This window comes from Carassius carassius, chromosome 30 (assembly GCF_963082965.1).
Source record: "Carassius carassius chromosome 30, fCarCar2.1, whole genome shotgun sequence".
Taxonomy (NCBI): Eukaryota; Metazoa; Chordata; class Actinopteri; order Cypriniformes; family Cyprinidae; genus Carassius; species Carassius carassius.
Genome location: NC_081784.1, coordinates 19,283,041 through 19,299,390, shown reverse-complemented (window position 1 = coordinate 19,299,390; position 16,350 = coordinate 19,283,041). Strand labels below are relative to the sequence as shown.

At 38.3% G+C, this 16,350-nt stretch overlaps 1 protein-coding gene across 6 annotated transcripts in view; it reads right to left on the bottom strand.

Annotated features, from left to right (window-relative positions):
- Positions 1 to 16,350, bottom strand: part of LOC132110833 (solute carrier family 4 member 11-like) — a 94,458-nt gene that overhangs the window by 65,805 nt on the left and 12,303 nt on the right. For all 6 annotated transcript variants that reach the window (XM_059517838.1, XM_059517833.1, XM_059517835.1 and 3 more), the window contains exon 2: positions 10,403 to 10,453. In XM_059517838.1, coding sequence (XP_059373821.1) covers positions 10,403 to 10,453 — 51 coding nt within the window. The remainder of the gene's footprint in view (positions 1 to 10,402; positions 10,454 to 16,350) is intronic.

The following is a 16,350-nucleotide window of genomic DNA, read 5'->3' as shown; positions in this document are numbered from 1 at the left end:
CATTTTCCAGCACGATGGAGCACCGTGCCATAAGGCAAAAGTGATAACTAAGTGGCTCGGGGACCAGAATGTTGAAATTTTGGGTCCATGGCCTGGAAACTCCCCAGATCTTAATCCCATTGAGAACTTGTGGTCAATCCTCAAGAGGTGGGTGGACAAACAAAAACCCACTAATTCTGACAAACCATAAGAAGTGATTATGAAAGAATGGGTTGCTATTGAGAGCATGCCCAATCAAATTGCAGAGGTCCTGAAAAAGAAGGGCCAACACTGCAAATACTGACTCTTTGCATAAATGTCATGTAATTGTCGATAAAAGCCTTTTAAAAGTATGAAGTGCTTGTAATTATATTTCAGTACATCACAGAAACAACTGAAACAAAGATCTAAAAGCAGTTTAGCAGCAAACTTTTTGAAAACTAATATTTATGTAATTCTCAAAACTTTTGGCCACGACTGTGTGTTTTTAAAAAAAATAAAAACTATGACTTGGCATATAATTTACTAAAAGAGATTCCCAAAAGTCATATATGATTATATTTTATGCAAATAATTTTGTTTCTTTTCATTTTTGATACTGGTAAGGTACATTATGGTGTTTTGTGCTCCACTTTGTTATTTGTGTTGTGTTTACTACATTATTTTAGTGTCGCATGTTACTCTGATGGTGTTTTGTCTTTGTGTATATGACCCTGTGCACTGTCTATATAAGAATATTAGATATGTCTGATTCATTATGTGGCTTTCTAATGAACCACTTTTTTATGATGATGGAAATCAGCACATTTTAAAGGTAAAAGTAGATTTAACACTATATCACATAAAGAGGTGGTTTACTGTTTTTTTTCTATGCTTGACTGTGTTTATAGGGTGCAGTCTGTTCATAATTATATTTTCACATAATTTACCTTTATTCCACTACGATCTGTCTCTTCTCTGACAAACGCCTCAATTTATTTCCTGTTTTTTATAAATCCCCTCCCTCAGAAATATGTGATGGGCTGAGGTTAGTCAGCTGGTTCAGTGTGTTGTGATTCGCTAAACCGCCTCGAGCGCGTCTGAACATCACACCCCTCTCAAGCTCTGAATGTGCTCCGGTTGTATTGTAAACAATGACGTAATATATATTGTTGATCAGTTTGAGCCCGATTGAGATGCAGTATTGTCATGGAACGCTCGACAACGCCTCCTCCTGGTTTCACCAGATCCCTCTCTTCTGCGTATTAGGACTGCTTTTCCTATTACCCTCCTCTGCTCATTATCTCCTGATTAATCTCCTTATCATTGCATGATTATCACCTGTGTACCCTCAGCTCCCCTTTATCTGGACTGCTCTGCTGATCGTTCATTTGTGAAGTCTTGATTTACCCATACTCTGCCTCTAACTTGTTTCTCGTGTTTGTTCTTGTGATTTTGACTTGGACTCTAATCTCGTTTGTGAACCTAAGCTGCCAGCCCTTTGACCCACGCCTGTTTGAGTTACGATTCTTGGATTGCCCTTATCTGTGTGCTGTTTTGTGTAATTTATACTGGCCTTGCCTGGTCTCCTTGAGTTCTATGACTGTCTATCTCTGCTGGCTTACCTGTGTTAATAAAATACTGCAGATGGATCCGACCGTCACAAGTATTAAAAACCGCTGCTTTAGAACATTGGTTTTGAAACTTGTAAATCCAATAGAATCGTTAGGAGACAGAATCACGATTCATATATAACAGATTTTTACGTGCAGCCCTAGTTTTCTCTTCCTCTTCTCTAAAGCAGCACAACAGTTAGACTGTTATTTGTTGGATGCCGGTGTTTCCTGTCATAGCTATTCAAATATTTGATTTTAAAAAACAGTATCACAGCTATTAAACTATATCTTGTTATTATTTAAAATGTCTAATTAACTTCAAAATGATCTCAAAGTAAAAATAGTTGTTAAAGTCTGATTTTGTGGTGATGGTGCTTTGAAAATGAAAATACTATAATCTTAATTTAAGTGTTGACGGATTCTGAAAGTCTGAATTTAATCAGAGTAGAGTACTACTGTAAAGTTAACCCTGCATGGTTTAAATGTTTGAAAATGATTATGTCACAAGTCGGTCAGGCTCATCACAACGCACTCCCTCACCTGAGTATTAATCATCGTCACCTGTTCACTATTCAATTATCAATCTTCCCCTGCACTATAAAAGCACAAACCTTGGATCCTCAGTTGTCCGAACTCGTGACTACCCAGCAGAACATTCCCTTGCTAATACTTGCATTGACTCCTACTGATACTAACCATTTGTGTTTACCTTCTCTCTCAGCGATCTACCTTCTCCATCCCGTGGTCGCAGTTACTCTCCAGCGTTAAATCCATTTGTATCCCCTCTACTCCCCATCGCTGAGGTGTGTGCTCACCGTCCTCCACTCTGGTCACCACCCTCCACTCTGGTCACGGTTCACCATCAATCTGGTCACCCCATCTGGCAAGTTGATACCCGTTGTCAAGGATCCTCCTCCAATCTCCAGTTTCTATTCATTCACTGTCATATTCTGCTACCTTCAATAAATACCAGTTTCCACCAATCCTCTGTCCCAGACCCATGTGTTAAATTCCAACTCTTCCTCAAGGCAGAAAAATGCACCTTCCATCAACCATCCGTTCAATTTCTAGGCTATATTAGCAATAGCTCAGGCATTCAAATGGACGAGGGGAAGATCCAAACCATCACCTCCTGGCCATTCCCATCAACCATAAAAGAACTCTAACGTTTCCTAGGCTTTGCTAATTTCTATCGCCGTATAATAAAAAATTACAGTTCCATTACCAGTCCCATCACAGACCTCCTTCGTAACAAACCCAAATCTCTGTCCTGGACTCCTGCTGCCACCGAAGCCTTCGCTACCCTCAAACAAGTCTTCACCAGAGCCCCCATCCTTGTTCATCATGACCCAGACCTCCCTTTCAAAGTGGAAGTGGATGCCTCAACCACTGGAGTAGGGGCGGTATTATCACAGCGGCAGGGGACCCCTCCAAGACTCCATCCATGCGCCTTATTCTCCCAGAAACTCAGCCCGGCGGAAAGAAACTGCGACATCGGTAACCGGGAACTTCTAGCCATCAAACTGGCACTGGAGGAATGGCGACATTGGCTGAAGGGAGCAGCACACCTTTTCACGGTATTCACTGACCACAAGAACTTACAATATCTCCAAGAGGCTAAACGTCTGAATCCTCGCCAGGCTCGATGGGCCCTATTCTTCACCCGATTCCACTTTACTATATCCTATCGACCAGGTCCTCACAACACCAAAGCTGATGCCCTCTCCCGCATTCACACGTCGGATGAAAGCACAGACGAGCCTGAAATGATCATCCCAACACAACTCATCATTACCCATTCCTAACTGTCCCTGGTCGCACCTAGGAGTGGATTTTATCACAGATCTACCCCCGTCTTATGGTAATACCTGTATTCTACTCATCATTGATATATAGGTTCTCTAAATTCTGTTGGCTCATCCCCTTACAGGGTCTACCTACTGCCCTCGAAACTGCAGAGCTCCTATTCAATTGGGTGTTCCATCAATTCGGACTCCCCGAAGACATTGTCTCGGACTGTGGGCCGCAATTCATATCCCGGGTATGGAAATCCTTCTTCTCACTCCTAGGTGTGACTGTAAGCCTCTCCTCAGGTTACCATCCACAATCCAACGGCCAAACAGAAATATTCTGTTTGATGTAAAAAAGCTGACTTTTCCAGCAAAGGAAACAGACTGTCTAAATATTAAGCTGATATGAAACTCCAATCAGCTGAGACAGTCCAACATGAGAAGCCTCTGCATGCCTGTCAACCTTCATTCTGTGCCTTAAATGAGCATTCCTTTAAAATCAATAAAAACTTTCACTGAAGACTGAAGATTAATATATAACAAAGACATAACTAAGCTAAAATCCTTATGCTCATCCCTAACTTAATCATTTTATACAATGATTTCTTGAGGGTTATTCTGACTAGAGATCGACCGATATGGGTTTTTCTATAGCCGATGCCAATGCCGATGTTTAGAGGTCAGGGTCAGCCGATGGCCAATATGTGCTGCCGATTTTTAGGGCCGATATCTTGAAGTTTTCCCCTTCATTTGCATGCAAAAATGTCACACTAATAATAAGTGGATGCACAACATTTCTAAACTTATCATCATTTATTGAGCACTGACTTGAACCATCTCTCGAATCTTAATTTTGTGCACTGCATGGTATTAAAATAAAAAATGTATCCAAAGTTAACCAAACAAAATCAATAAACTGACCAAGTATTAAATATATAAAACAGGTAATATATATATATATATATATATATATATATATATATATATTATATATATTTACTAGTGCTGTCAATCGATTAAAAACTTTAACTAGATTAATCACACATTTTTTCTGTGATTAATCGCAATTAATCGCAATAAAAAAAGAAATGTTTTTGTACGTTTTTAATATATTTTTTAATGTTATAATTTCACAGTTAAATTTAAATACTTGTTTAAATGACATCTTTTTATGAATGAAGGCCAGTATTACTGATATTAATACAGCTACTGATTTTTTTACATTTATTATTAGGCTTCAAAAATATAACAGTTTTTAATTTAATTAAACTTAAAACAAAGCTAACATAAACCCATAATAAATGTCATGTTTACTCCTGCCCTTCCTGTCTTAACAGTTAGGAAATATACAGAAATTTAATTAAGTTATCAAAGTTATATGCAGTCTGCACTGCATAAACTATAAATTAAATAGTTAATCCTTATTAAAGCTACAAAAGTTATTTAGTCAAGAGCAGCGAGTCATTTTCTCTGTTCCCTTTGTTCTTTAACTTTACTGACAGGAAGCTTTATTGGCTGCTGTCCCTTTAAGAGCAGACAGACACGCGGATCTCACTGTTTATATACTGTCTATGGATCTCGCCTCATTCTCTCACAACTCTTTTTGTTCATTTTAGACTTTATATAAATCATTTAAGATTGCTCTTATGAGGATAATCGACAAAACTGGCACTTTGGGATGTTTATTGTTAGTTCAAGCGCTTAAGAGAACTGGATTCTGGCGCCCTGTCTACGCATTGTGTGTGTGTGTGTGTGTGTGTGTGTGTGTGTGTGTCTGTGTGTGTGTGTGTGTGTGTGTGTGTGTACGTGTGTATGTGTCACATAAGGGCATTCACAGACAGCGCATTCACTTTTGTCTTGCCGTGCTTGAAATGTTTAAAAGCATTTAAATGAATAAGAGCGTGATCATATAATGTATAGCTAGCCAACGGATGGCAGAAAATACGGATGCTGCGTTAATTGCGTTAAATATTTTGACACGTTAAACCAGACAAAAATTAATCGCATGCGTTAACGCGTTAACGTTGACAGCACTAATATTTACATAAAAGTTTTAGAGCATTTATCAAGTAGAATTTTTCAAGTTTGTTGGAACATAAATGTAAACTTAAATATACATTTAAATAAATACAATTTTAAAAATAAAAATCTGAAAAATATAAAAAAAAATCTATATATAAAAAATAAATAACAGTAGTGCTGCAAACACACTAGCAACCAGCAACCTTTGTGTTTGGTATAAATGACACAGAACATCTAAAGTGCATTCTAATTTCAAACTTACATCGCAGTCTGTTCATTATTAAAATAAAGTATAGTCAACCAAACATTTAAAAGGTTACACTGGTCAGTTTAAATAGACCGTAGTATACCGGTCCACTCTGCTGTTATGCCAAGGTTTTTGCTCATGTGAAGAGGATCTTTATAGTCTATTTTACATTAAATAAATAAAAAATATTATAGTTTAACATTCAGATACATTGCGAATATGGAAACATTTGGATATGTGCAGAACGAAACGTGAGCAATAACCTCCAAATACATCTAGCTGATGTTAATCTACATCAAACCCGCGCTCGCTCGTCCTCGTATGGATCGGATCATTTTTCGGATCAGCAAAAAAAAAAAGGCCCAGACAAATAAACATACGTTTTGTCTTTTTTTATAAACATTAAATTATTAAATTAAAATATATGAAATCAACTTAAAGTGCACATAATATCTTCTTTTTAACATAATAGCCCGACTTCTCATCTCCCAGTGTGCTGTGATGAAGTGAGCAGTTATCGTCACAGAGCTCTCCGTCCCCCTGGACGTCCACCCTTCTGTCGTGAGCGCAACAGAGGAGGCTCGGGATAGTTCATCCACAACTGTTTTCTTCTCCTGTTCATAAAGATCTTGCACAATATTTTCACTCTAACCTCTTTCCTCATCATTATATCTGACAGGGAATCCAAAATGAACCGGCTGTTCAAGCTCTTTCGTTCCTCCGCTCGCCATTACCACTGAGTGTGGACTAAACATGCGCAACTTTTTTTTTTCATAAATCAATCCGGGGGTCACGTGTGTGCCGAACCGAAGATATTGATCCGATCGGATCACGGATCAATGATGATCCGTTGCACCACTACTATAGTGTGTCATTTGAAAACATTGCAGATGCGTTTTAAAATACAACAACGAGCAACACGAAACTATTTAAAGAGGCGCATTCAGCGGTCTCCTTGACGGGAAACAGTCAACAAAGTAAAATGATCTCCAACGTATGGCACGCTCTCTTCATTTTATCAAATGATCATAATCACATCTATTCATTTTACAGTCCTGCTACTAGCATTTTATTCAGACTAAAACCCCTTTAATTCGGATGAGAAAGTTTATCGGCCAATGCCGATATATAAAAAAATGACAAATATCGGCCCGATATATCGGCCGGCCGATATATCTGTCGACCTCTAATTCTGACAGCTCTGATATTATTAATTTGATGCCAATGAAAACAAGGTTGTGAGCGATAGAAGAGCAGTATGTTCAATATGGTGTACTGTCTCAAGGCAGTGTGATCTCATTAGTATTGTGACAACCTATGAACACACTCACACACATACACATTAGTAAATGAACGAGACATGTTGATTTGACACTGCAACATTAAATAAACCTATAGATGAAATGTGTTAATTTCATAATTTACTAATAAACGCCACACACCACTCAAGTCTTACTATGTTTTAGTTGCTGTCAATCTGCTTAAGCCCTGTTCACACCAAGTACGATAACTATAAAGATAACAATAAAGAAAATATAGTTCTTAAAATTGTTCTCAATATCAAAGAATAGCAGAGTTCACACCACAGCTATAATGATAAAGGCACAGAGAAATTACATCATTGGAATCACTTTCAGTAACGAGCCTGAAACGATCATCCCAACACAACTCATCATTACCCATTCCTAACTGTCCCTGGTCGCACCTAGGAGTGGACTTTATCACAGATCTACCCCCCTCTGATGGTAATACCTGTATTCTGCTCATCATTGATAGATTCTCTAAATTCTCTAAAGATTCTCTAAGACCTCTTACAGGGTCTACCTACTGCCCTCGAAACTGCAGAGCTCCTATTCAATTGGGTGTTCCGTCAATTCGGACTCCCCGAAGACATTGTCTCGGACTGTGGGCCGCAATTCATATCCCGGGTATGGAAATCCTTCTTCTCACTCCTAGGTGTGACTGTAAGCCTCTCCTCAGGTTACCATCCACAATCCAACGGCCAAACAGAAAGGAAGATACAGGAAGTAGGGTGCTTCCTTCAGACCTTCTGCCATGACCACCAGGACTCCTGGAACCAATTCCTGGGCTGGGCCGAGTACACCCAGAATTCCCTCCGCCAACCATCCACGGGTCTTACACCGTTTCAGTGCGTACTCGGTTACCAGCCCGTGCTCTTCCCTTGGTCTGGCGATACCTCCGACATTCCTTCCATCAACTACTGGTTCCGGGAGAGCGAGAAAGTCTAGGACGAGGCACACCATCACCTTCAGCGGACAGTGCGCAGACAGAAGAAGGCAGCCGATCTGCGTCGCACATCTACTCCCACCTACCAACCGGGACAGAAGGTCTGGCTGTCCATTCGCAACATCTGACTGCGCCTGCCCTGCAAGAATCTGAGTCCCAGATTCATCGGCCCCTTCACCATCCTAGAACAAGTCAACCCAGTCACCTACAAACTCCAACTCCCTCCTCAATATAAGATTCATCCCACTTTCCATGTTTCTCTTCTAAAACCCTTTCACCATCTTGTCTCCACAGAGCCTTGCTCTACAAAGTAAGGGAGATCTTGGATTCCCCGCGACGTGGTGGGAGATTAGAGTATCTCGTCGACTGGGAAGGTTACGGCCCAGAAGAACGTTCATGGGTCCCTCGAGACATCATCCTAGACCCTATGCTCCTAGAGAAATTCCATGCCTCGCACCCAGATCGCCCTGCTCCCAGAGGCCGAGGAAGACCACCACGTCGTTGGGGTCATTGGCCCTCAGGAGCTGGCCCTGGAGGAGGGGGTACTGTCACCCCCTCCTCCTCCAAGTCAGTCAGGCTCATCACAACGCACTCCCTCACCTGAGTATTAATCATCGGCACCTGTACACTATTCAATTATCAATCTTCCCCTGCACTATAAAAGCACACAGCTCGGATCCTCAGTTGTCCGATTTCGTGACTACCCAGCAGAACATTCCCCGGCTAGTTACTTGCATTGACTCCTACCGATACTAACCATTTGTGTTGGCCTTCTCTCTCAGCAATCTACATTCTCCATCCCGTGGTCCCAGTTACTCTCCAGGGTTACATCCATCTGTATCCCCTCTACTCACCATCGCCGAGGTGTGTGCTCACCATCCTCCACTCTGCTCACCACCCTCCACTCTGGTCACCGTCCTTCATCAATAGGTCACCCCATCCGGCAAGTTGATACCCATTGTCAAGGATCCTCCTACAATCTCCAGTTCCTATTCATTCACTGTCATATTCTGCTACCTTCAATAAATACCAGTTTCCACTAATCCTCTGTCCCAGACCCTTGTGTTACAGATTAACAGTTGAAAACATTTGTCAGTAAATTAAAAAGTAATCAAAAAAAGTAGCCAAATGTAATCAGTTACAGTAATTAAAATAGTTACATTTTATATAGGGCAATTTGTAATCTGTAACTCAATACTATTAACAATAATCCATAACATTGGAAACATTGTCATCATATTTTAAAAGCGAATTTCTGGAAACCACAGCTATTTTTTTTACTCTAAATTTGATGGAATATCTTTGACAGTATAGCACAATATACAGTATTAATTTACAACAGCACAATATAAATTTACTCTTCACATAAATAAAATTTTTAACTTCTACTAATCCTTATTAGTATTAGTGAACTTTTCATATCTACATACATACTGTTCACTGTTCTCTGCTGACCCTATAAATTGACAAACTCATATGTTAAAGTTACAATTAATTTTCTAATTAAATATGCAACACTGTACATTTACTCCATCCATTCTGAATTGATATTTCAGCATGATAAGACAGTTCCTCAATGTATACACAAGGCTTCAATAATCCATACATTTTTCTCTTTTTTCCCCTTATTGAATACAAAGTGTTCTTGAGGTTTAATACCCCACAGATGTGACTGTGTATAGCTATAGTGTGGCTGAAGCTGTGATTTATCCAAACATGGCAGCTTGTTATTTTTCTCGCTTCTCTGGCTGAATGTGGCATGTGAGTGGCTATCGGTTCCATATCTTTTTCCTCATCTATTCATTTATTCACTAATCCTTCCCTTCTATTATTCTGTATGTAAAGCTGGAGAGGAGAGGGGGCTGTTAATCCACGTGTGCTCATTGACTCTAATGCCCTGGACCAACGGTGAGCAGGCGAGAGGATATTCCTCTCCCCGACGACGGCGCTCTCCTTTTTTCCTTTTTTCCCCTTTTCTTGCTTGCTCTCTCAAGCTCAGCACACCGTGGTTGATCGTATTCATAAGTGTTTTATTCACTGAAAGCCTATTCATGAACAAATTAACTAATTTATTGAAAATACCCCCATACTTTGTTAATTTGTTAATTACATAAGTATAAAAAAGAGCCCCTTGATTTTTTTTAAATAGCATAATGAGAGAATACTTGAGAACTCTGAACAAGCTTTACTTGTATTAACAAATTTTGCACAATTAATTTTACAGAAAACATTTCCAGGCACTAGAGAATTTTCTATTTATCTTTGCTCAGACTTTGCTGCATTGGGCTTCAATGCAACAGAATCAGAGGCAGAAAACTTGTCTCTCTTTGATGCTGATGATAAATCAAGAAATTTTATATTTTGTATATTCCTGAAAGAAATGAGGGCATGCTTTAAATACTATAGAAAGGATTTTCCTTCTGCCTGTTTTTTACTCCCAGCTCGACTTTCACACCTCTCCTCCAAGCCATGTGTTGAACAAACAAACACACACCAACCAACTCCGACAAACATTCACTCACCCATCTCTTGATAGAAGTATCCATTCTTAGCCATCCCTGAGGGGGGAGCTTCTGGAAGAGAAATTAAAACCACAGTTAACAAAAGACTTCAAATTACCATGAGTGTGTGTTAAATAACACAGCATGAATAAGTGTTTCTGATTACTGTAAGAGAACAAAGCAGGTGTAATCAAGCACTGATTCTTCAGTACTGGGACAAAACAGACTAAAAAAATAAAAGTTTTTCATCTATCCAGGAGGAATTACAGTATTATGGATTAATCTGTTCAACATGTTTGGTTGCTGACTCTGGCATCTATTTTCTCCCAAAATGTGTTTTTCTGTCAACGCCAACAGATACAAAAATAATGTTTAAAATAGTTATTATAAATATTGATCAATCTAGCATTCACTTTCATGAATGAATGAATTTAGACTATGGGATGCTTTCAAATTGATATTCAGCTTCATCTATTGAATTGTCACCATACTAAGAAAAAACACAAAAAAAACAATACCATATTAAATTTAGAAGCTATTTTTTTCTGAATTTGGTTGCTACCACCAACATCAATTTAAAATTATTTACATTATTATTCACAATTTAGAGTTGACATATTATGCTGGGATATGTGAAAATGTAAGCATAATTACTTATATTTATATTATTTAATAGTATTTATTCATCTTTCACCCAATTTCATCCACTATTAAGATTGTCTGTTTGACTTTTTGAACTCATAGCAGGTTAAATATCTAAAGAGGACCTTCGGGATGAAGGTTTTGATGTTGACATTTCTTTTAAAAGAGTAATGTTTTTTTTTAATGAGCCTCCTTCTTCTGTCAGGAGACACAGTAATAATTTTTCATAATTCATATTTATATCTCTGTTGTTATTCAATTTAATATATATTTTGATGGATATGAAATTTTGTTATGGTCTAAGGACACCGAATTTGTGTTCAGGACATTCAAGTGTTAATCTTTGATTTCTTTCAAAACTGAAACATTGTTATTATCACTAATGGCAGGTAAAGTTGTCCCATGTGTTGTCCCATGTCTCAAGAATCAGTGTCAATATGCAACCGTGAATATGCTGTACACTAGTCATGCCCTTACGGTGGTCACTAAACAGCCACACACACTCCAAAGCACAATTCCACTGATACACATATACACACAAACTCACACATTTACTCCAGCATGCTCACTCAGATATAAACACATGCACATGGATCCAGGACACATATTCCCACACCTGTGGCCTACGTTCATTTGGTGCCGTTTAAGGGGATATTTATGAGGTGAAGTCAGCCGTGACTGAGGTTTCTCTTTTCCCACTTTCTGACTCACTTAATTGTCAGGTACCTCTCTTTCCAGCAAAACACCCTGCCTAGAGAGAGTGTGCATGTATGGCTGGCATAAGTGTACCACAGCTCTCACATTTTGGAGCATGAAAATAATATACACAAAACCTTGCACATATCTTGTCATGTCGTACAGAGTACAGTCTACATCAGACGTAGTAACAGAGAGTGTGTCTCGTATTTCTCTTCAGTGACATGAGCTGCTGTGCCGTTATATTCTGCAGGATGTAAAAAAGCTGACTTTTCCAGCAAAGGAAACAGACTGTCTAAATATTAAGCTGATATGAAACTCCAATCAGCTGAGACAGTCCAACATAAGAAGCCTCTGCATGCCTGTCAACCCTCATTCTGTGCCTTAAATGAGGATTCCTTTAAAATCAATAAAGACTAAAGACTGAAGATTTATATATAACAAAGACATAACTAAGCTAACATCCTTATGCTCATCACTAACTTAATCATTTTATACAATGATTTCTTGAGGGTTATTCTGACAGCTCTGATATTATTAATTTGATGCCAATGAAAACAAGGTTGTGAGCGATAGAAGAGCAGTCTGTTCAATATGGTGTACTGTCTCAAGGCAGTGTGATCTCATTAGTATTGTGACAACCTATGAACACACTCACACACGTGCACTTTAGTAAATGAACGAGACATGTTGATTTTACACTGCAACATTAAATAAACCTATAGATGAAATGTGTTAATTTCATAATTTACTAATAAACGCCACACACCACTCAAGTCTTACTATGTTTTAGTTGCTGTCAATCTGCTTAAGCCCTGTTCACACCAAGGACGATAACTATAAAGATAACAATAAAGAAAATATAGTTCTTAAAATTTTTCTCAATATCAAAGAATAGCAGAGTTTACACCACAGCTATAATGATAAAGGCACAGAGAAATTACATCGTTGGAATCACTTATGGTAAAAACACTGACACCCAATCAGAATCAATCCTGCTATCAAAAGCTCGAGAATTGAAAGCGGCAGATGAGTGTGCACTTAGAATAAACAGACAATATCGCCCAATGGGGTGGACGCTAATATATAGTTATCATTCTCGGTGTGAATGGTCCATTGCATTAAACAATATGCATTTAAATAGGTGTCTTCACACATATGCCTTCTCCATTAATTTAACACTGGGGGGAATAATACCACTGATGTTGTAATGGGTACAAATGTACTTTCTATTTGTTCTAAAGGAATTTAAGAATGAAAGTGATTTAAAAAACTAAAAAGAAATAATTTTTTTAATATAATTTATTTTAATGCATTTGGGCCATTTGTAAATAATATTTGCATTTTAAAATATCTATACAAGCATTTTTAAACCTGTGCCTAATATGCTGGAAAAGGCTCTGACAATGCTTCTTGTCATGTCATATTCAATTACAAATTCCATCACATAAATTTTAATAGGCTATTTTCAACTTAAAGCTGTAAAATTTGACCAAAACCTTTTTTTTTAAAAAGTTGAATTCTTTGCATTAGGTTTCATTCTGTTGGTTGTATCTTTCGCAAAATACATGTTACTTACTTCGGACTTATTGTTTGATGAAACTAAATAATTGCACTGGAATTCATGTTTGAGTTCTGTGAACAGTAAAGGTGGGTGAGGGGCTTGTCTCCCTCAATGTCTATAGTGGTTTGACTAGTGGTAGACCGATTTTGTTTTTTTGTTGTTGTTGTTTTTTTTGACAGCCGATGCAGATATCTTGGAAAGCAGGGGGGTTGCTAGCCGATATGAAGCCGATATATTTTTTTATGTACAGTTGCTGAATATAGTAATTTTAATTTGCAATTTAACAGGTTTTATGTGTGAAAGTGAAACAAATGTTTAAGGCCTGAATCATGAGTTTTCTCCACTGAAGAGCTGTTTTAAGTTATATTTTAGTTTTTTCACCATCTAAATAGTCAAAACCCAGGTATGCCACAGTACAACAGCAAACAAACCTGTCCTTCGCAGTCTCATAGGTGTCTGCATCAAATAAAATTCAGCATTTACACTAACTGAGGTCTATGATCACAGTAAAAACCCCAAGGTCACTGTATAAGGTCACCCTCCCACAGTAGAATGACTATTGTCAGGCTATTGCATTCCACCTCATACACTGCTATTACATGATGTTCACAACCCAGCCAGCTCTAATCAAAAACATGCACTAGCATTTGCATAAATGGCTTGGGCCAGCAAACCCATAATTCTTTAAATGTCCTCCCGTCGTAACATAATTTAGGAAGCCACGAGTATTAGCTGGTGAGGCAGACAGGAAAAACGATGCTCTCCCTCCCCTGCCATTCAAAGTCAGTGACGACACAGCAGCCGATTGATATTCTGTGCATGTTGCCATCAGAACCGTCCTACAGACAAAACACCTACAGCCCAGTCATGCCTACAGGCTCTCCAGAGGGGACGCAGTCACTGTGCAATTTACCCTTACTCTGACCTTTCACTGGGTACTTCGTTTCTGCTGCCTCCAGCTATGGGTACTGTGTGACCAACCTTTATCAACCCCTGGCTCAATGTCTTATCTGAAGATATTTCTCTAATGCCACGTTACTGCATGCTTAGTTTCACCGCAGAAGCAGCTCATGGAGCGCCCGTTGATATGCAAAGGAAGTGAGCAGGACTGACAGAGGAAGTGGAGCTGCAGCCCTTTCCCCCTTAAATCTCTCTGAACCAGGGAAGGGTATGACTTAAGCATCACACTTCCTTTTTAGAGGTTACTGTAGGTACGGTAAGCAAGCTAAGCCAATACAGACACATCAAATCAAACAAGCCATGGTTTGCATTTGAATCCTCACCCAGGCATAATGCACGAAAAACACAAATAGACCCGTCAAGACACGCTTTCACCTTTACTGTTTTATTTATTCACGTTTAAAATGCAAAAAAAAAACACTATTTTTAGTCCTGCTTTTTCTTCACAGTCTCTTCTATAAACACATTTCCTGCAAACCAGAGAAAAAAATTTGTTTCACATGGAGATGTGATCAAAGTGTCAAAGTGTCGAATTAATGAGAGATAAAAGAGACAAAAAGACAAAAAAGACGTTTTTTTTGTTTGTTTTTTTTATAAATCTTGATTTAAAAAATTCCTGCTAATCACATTAATTCAATAAAACATGTATAAATGATAACTCAAATCTAAAGCAAACAGAAAATATCTGGTGCAGGGTGGGTAGTGAACAGACTCCTAATATCTGATCATCATTACTAACACAGGAAGTGCTGTCTTGACAAACAGGAACCAAGAGCTGGCAGAACAGGTCTTCATTGTGTGTGTGTGTGTGTGTGTGTGTGTGTGTGTGTGTGTGTGTGTGTGTGTGTGTGTGTGTGTGTGTGTGTGTGTGTGTGTGTGTGCGCGTGTCTGTATGTATGTACCTACTTAACCATATTTTGGGGACAAATTTGTACCCAAGACTGAGGAAAGCCTGACAAAAACCTCAATTTTTGTGTGTTCACGTGAATATTTGAATGTCAGTGTAGTTTTACTCTCAAACACACCGATCATCATTGTTTGCATGTGCATTTAATACCACGACTAGATACAGTTCAAGAGATAAGCTGACGTGTGAGTCAGACTAAAGCTTAGTAACCAGCGAGTCCTTTCCCTTCACACACACACACACACTCACACACATACGGGTCAAAGACGAAAAAGTGTTTAAGCATAAAAAAACGTGTAATACTGCTTTAAACTGTTGTAGTTTTTCCCCCAAAAAAATTCAAAAAGTTTTCTGTTTTATTTAATTGCAATTTTGTGCAATCTTGTTAATCAGTGTAACAAGCTTGTCAGGCATATTTACAACAAAAATCAATTTATGACATATTAAAAAACTAATTACTTTCACCCCAAATACTAATGAGTTGTAATTTGACATTTTTAACATTTGCCACTATCCTAGGTTTTGCCCATTTGTCAGTAAGAATTTTTTACTAATTTAAAACACAATAAAATGTAGTATGCTCCATTATTCTTTTAGATATTTTAATATGTACACGTCAGAATAAGCATGTTGTTTGAATTTTTGCATAAATATTGTGTTACACTGAATGACAATGTAACATTATTTCAACCAAATTTTGACATTTTATTCTCCAAAAACGTATTTGAAACCTTGAAAGTAGACATTTTACTTACATTTAATGTGCTTTCTATGGACACAAAATCACTTTTGTACATTTCTTTTGATGCGGACATCTTAACGTTTTTGACCCATACACACACACACACACACACACACACACACACACAGGCAATTTCAGGCTCTCTACGCCAGTGAGCAGTGAGAGGGGTGTCTCTTTAAAGCTTGGTGGTCTGGCTGTTAAGAAATATTCATGTATGTGGTTAGTGTGCAACAAAACCACAAACAGCCTGTGCATCTATTCAGATTCATACTCAAGATAAAGAGCATCAAATATGCCTCAGTATTACTCTCTCTCTCTCCTTTTCCTTCTCTCTGTGCTTTCATTTTTATGAAATTTTTTTCAGACAAGAACAGACATGCTGAAAATAAAAATACAGTCGAATGGACAAACTCTCTCTGGTGGAAAACGCAAATTTACAGATAAAAGTGTGCAAAGAT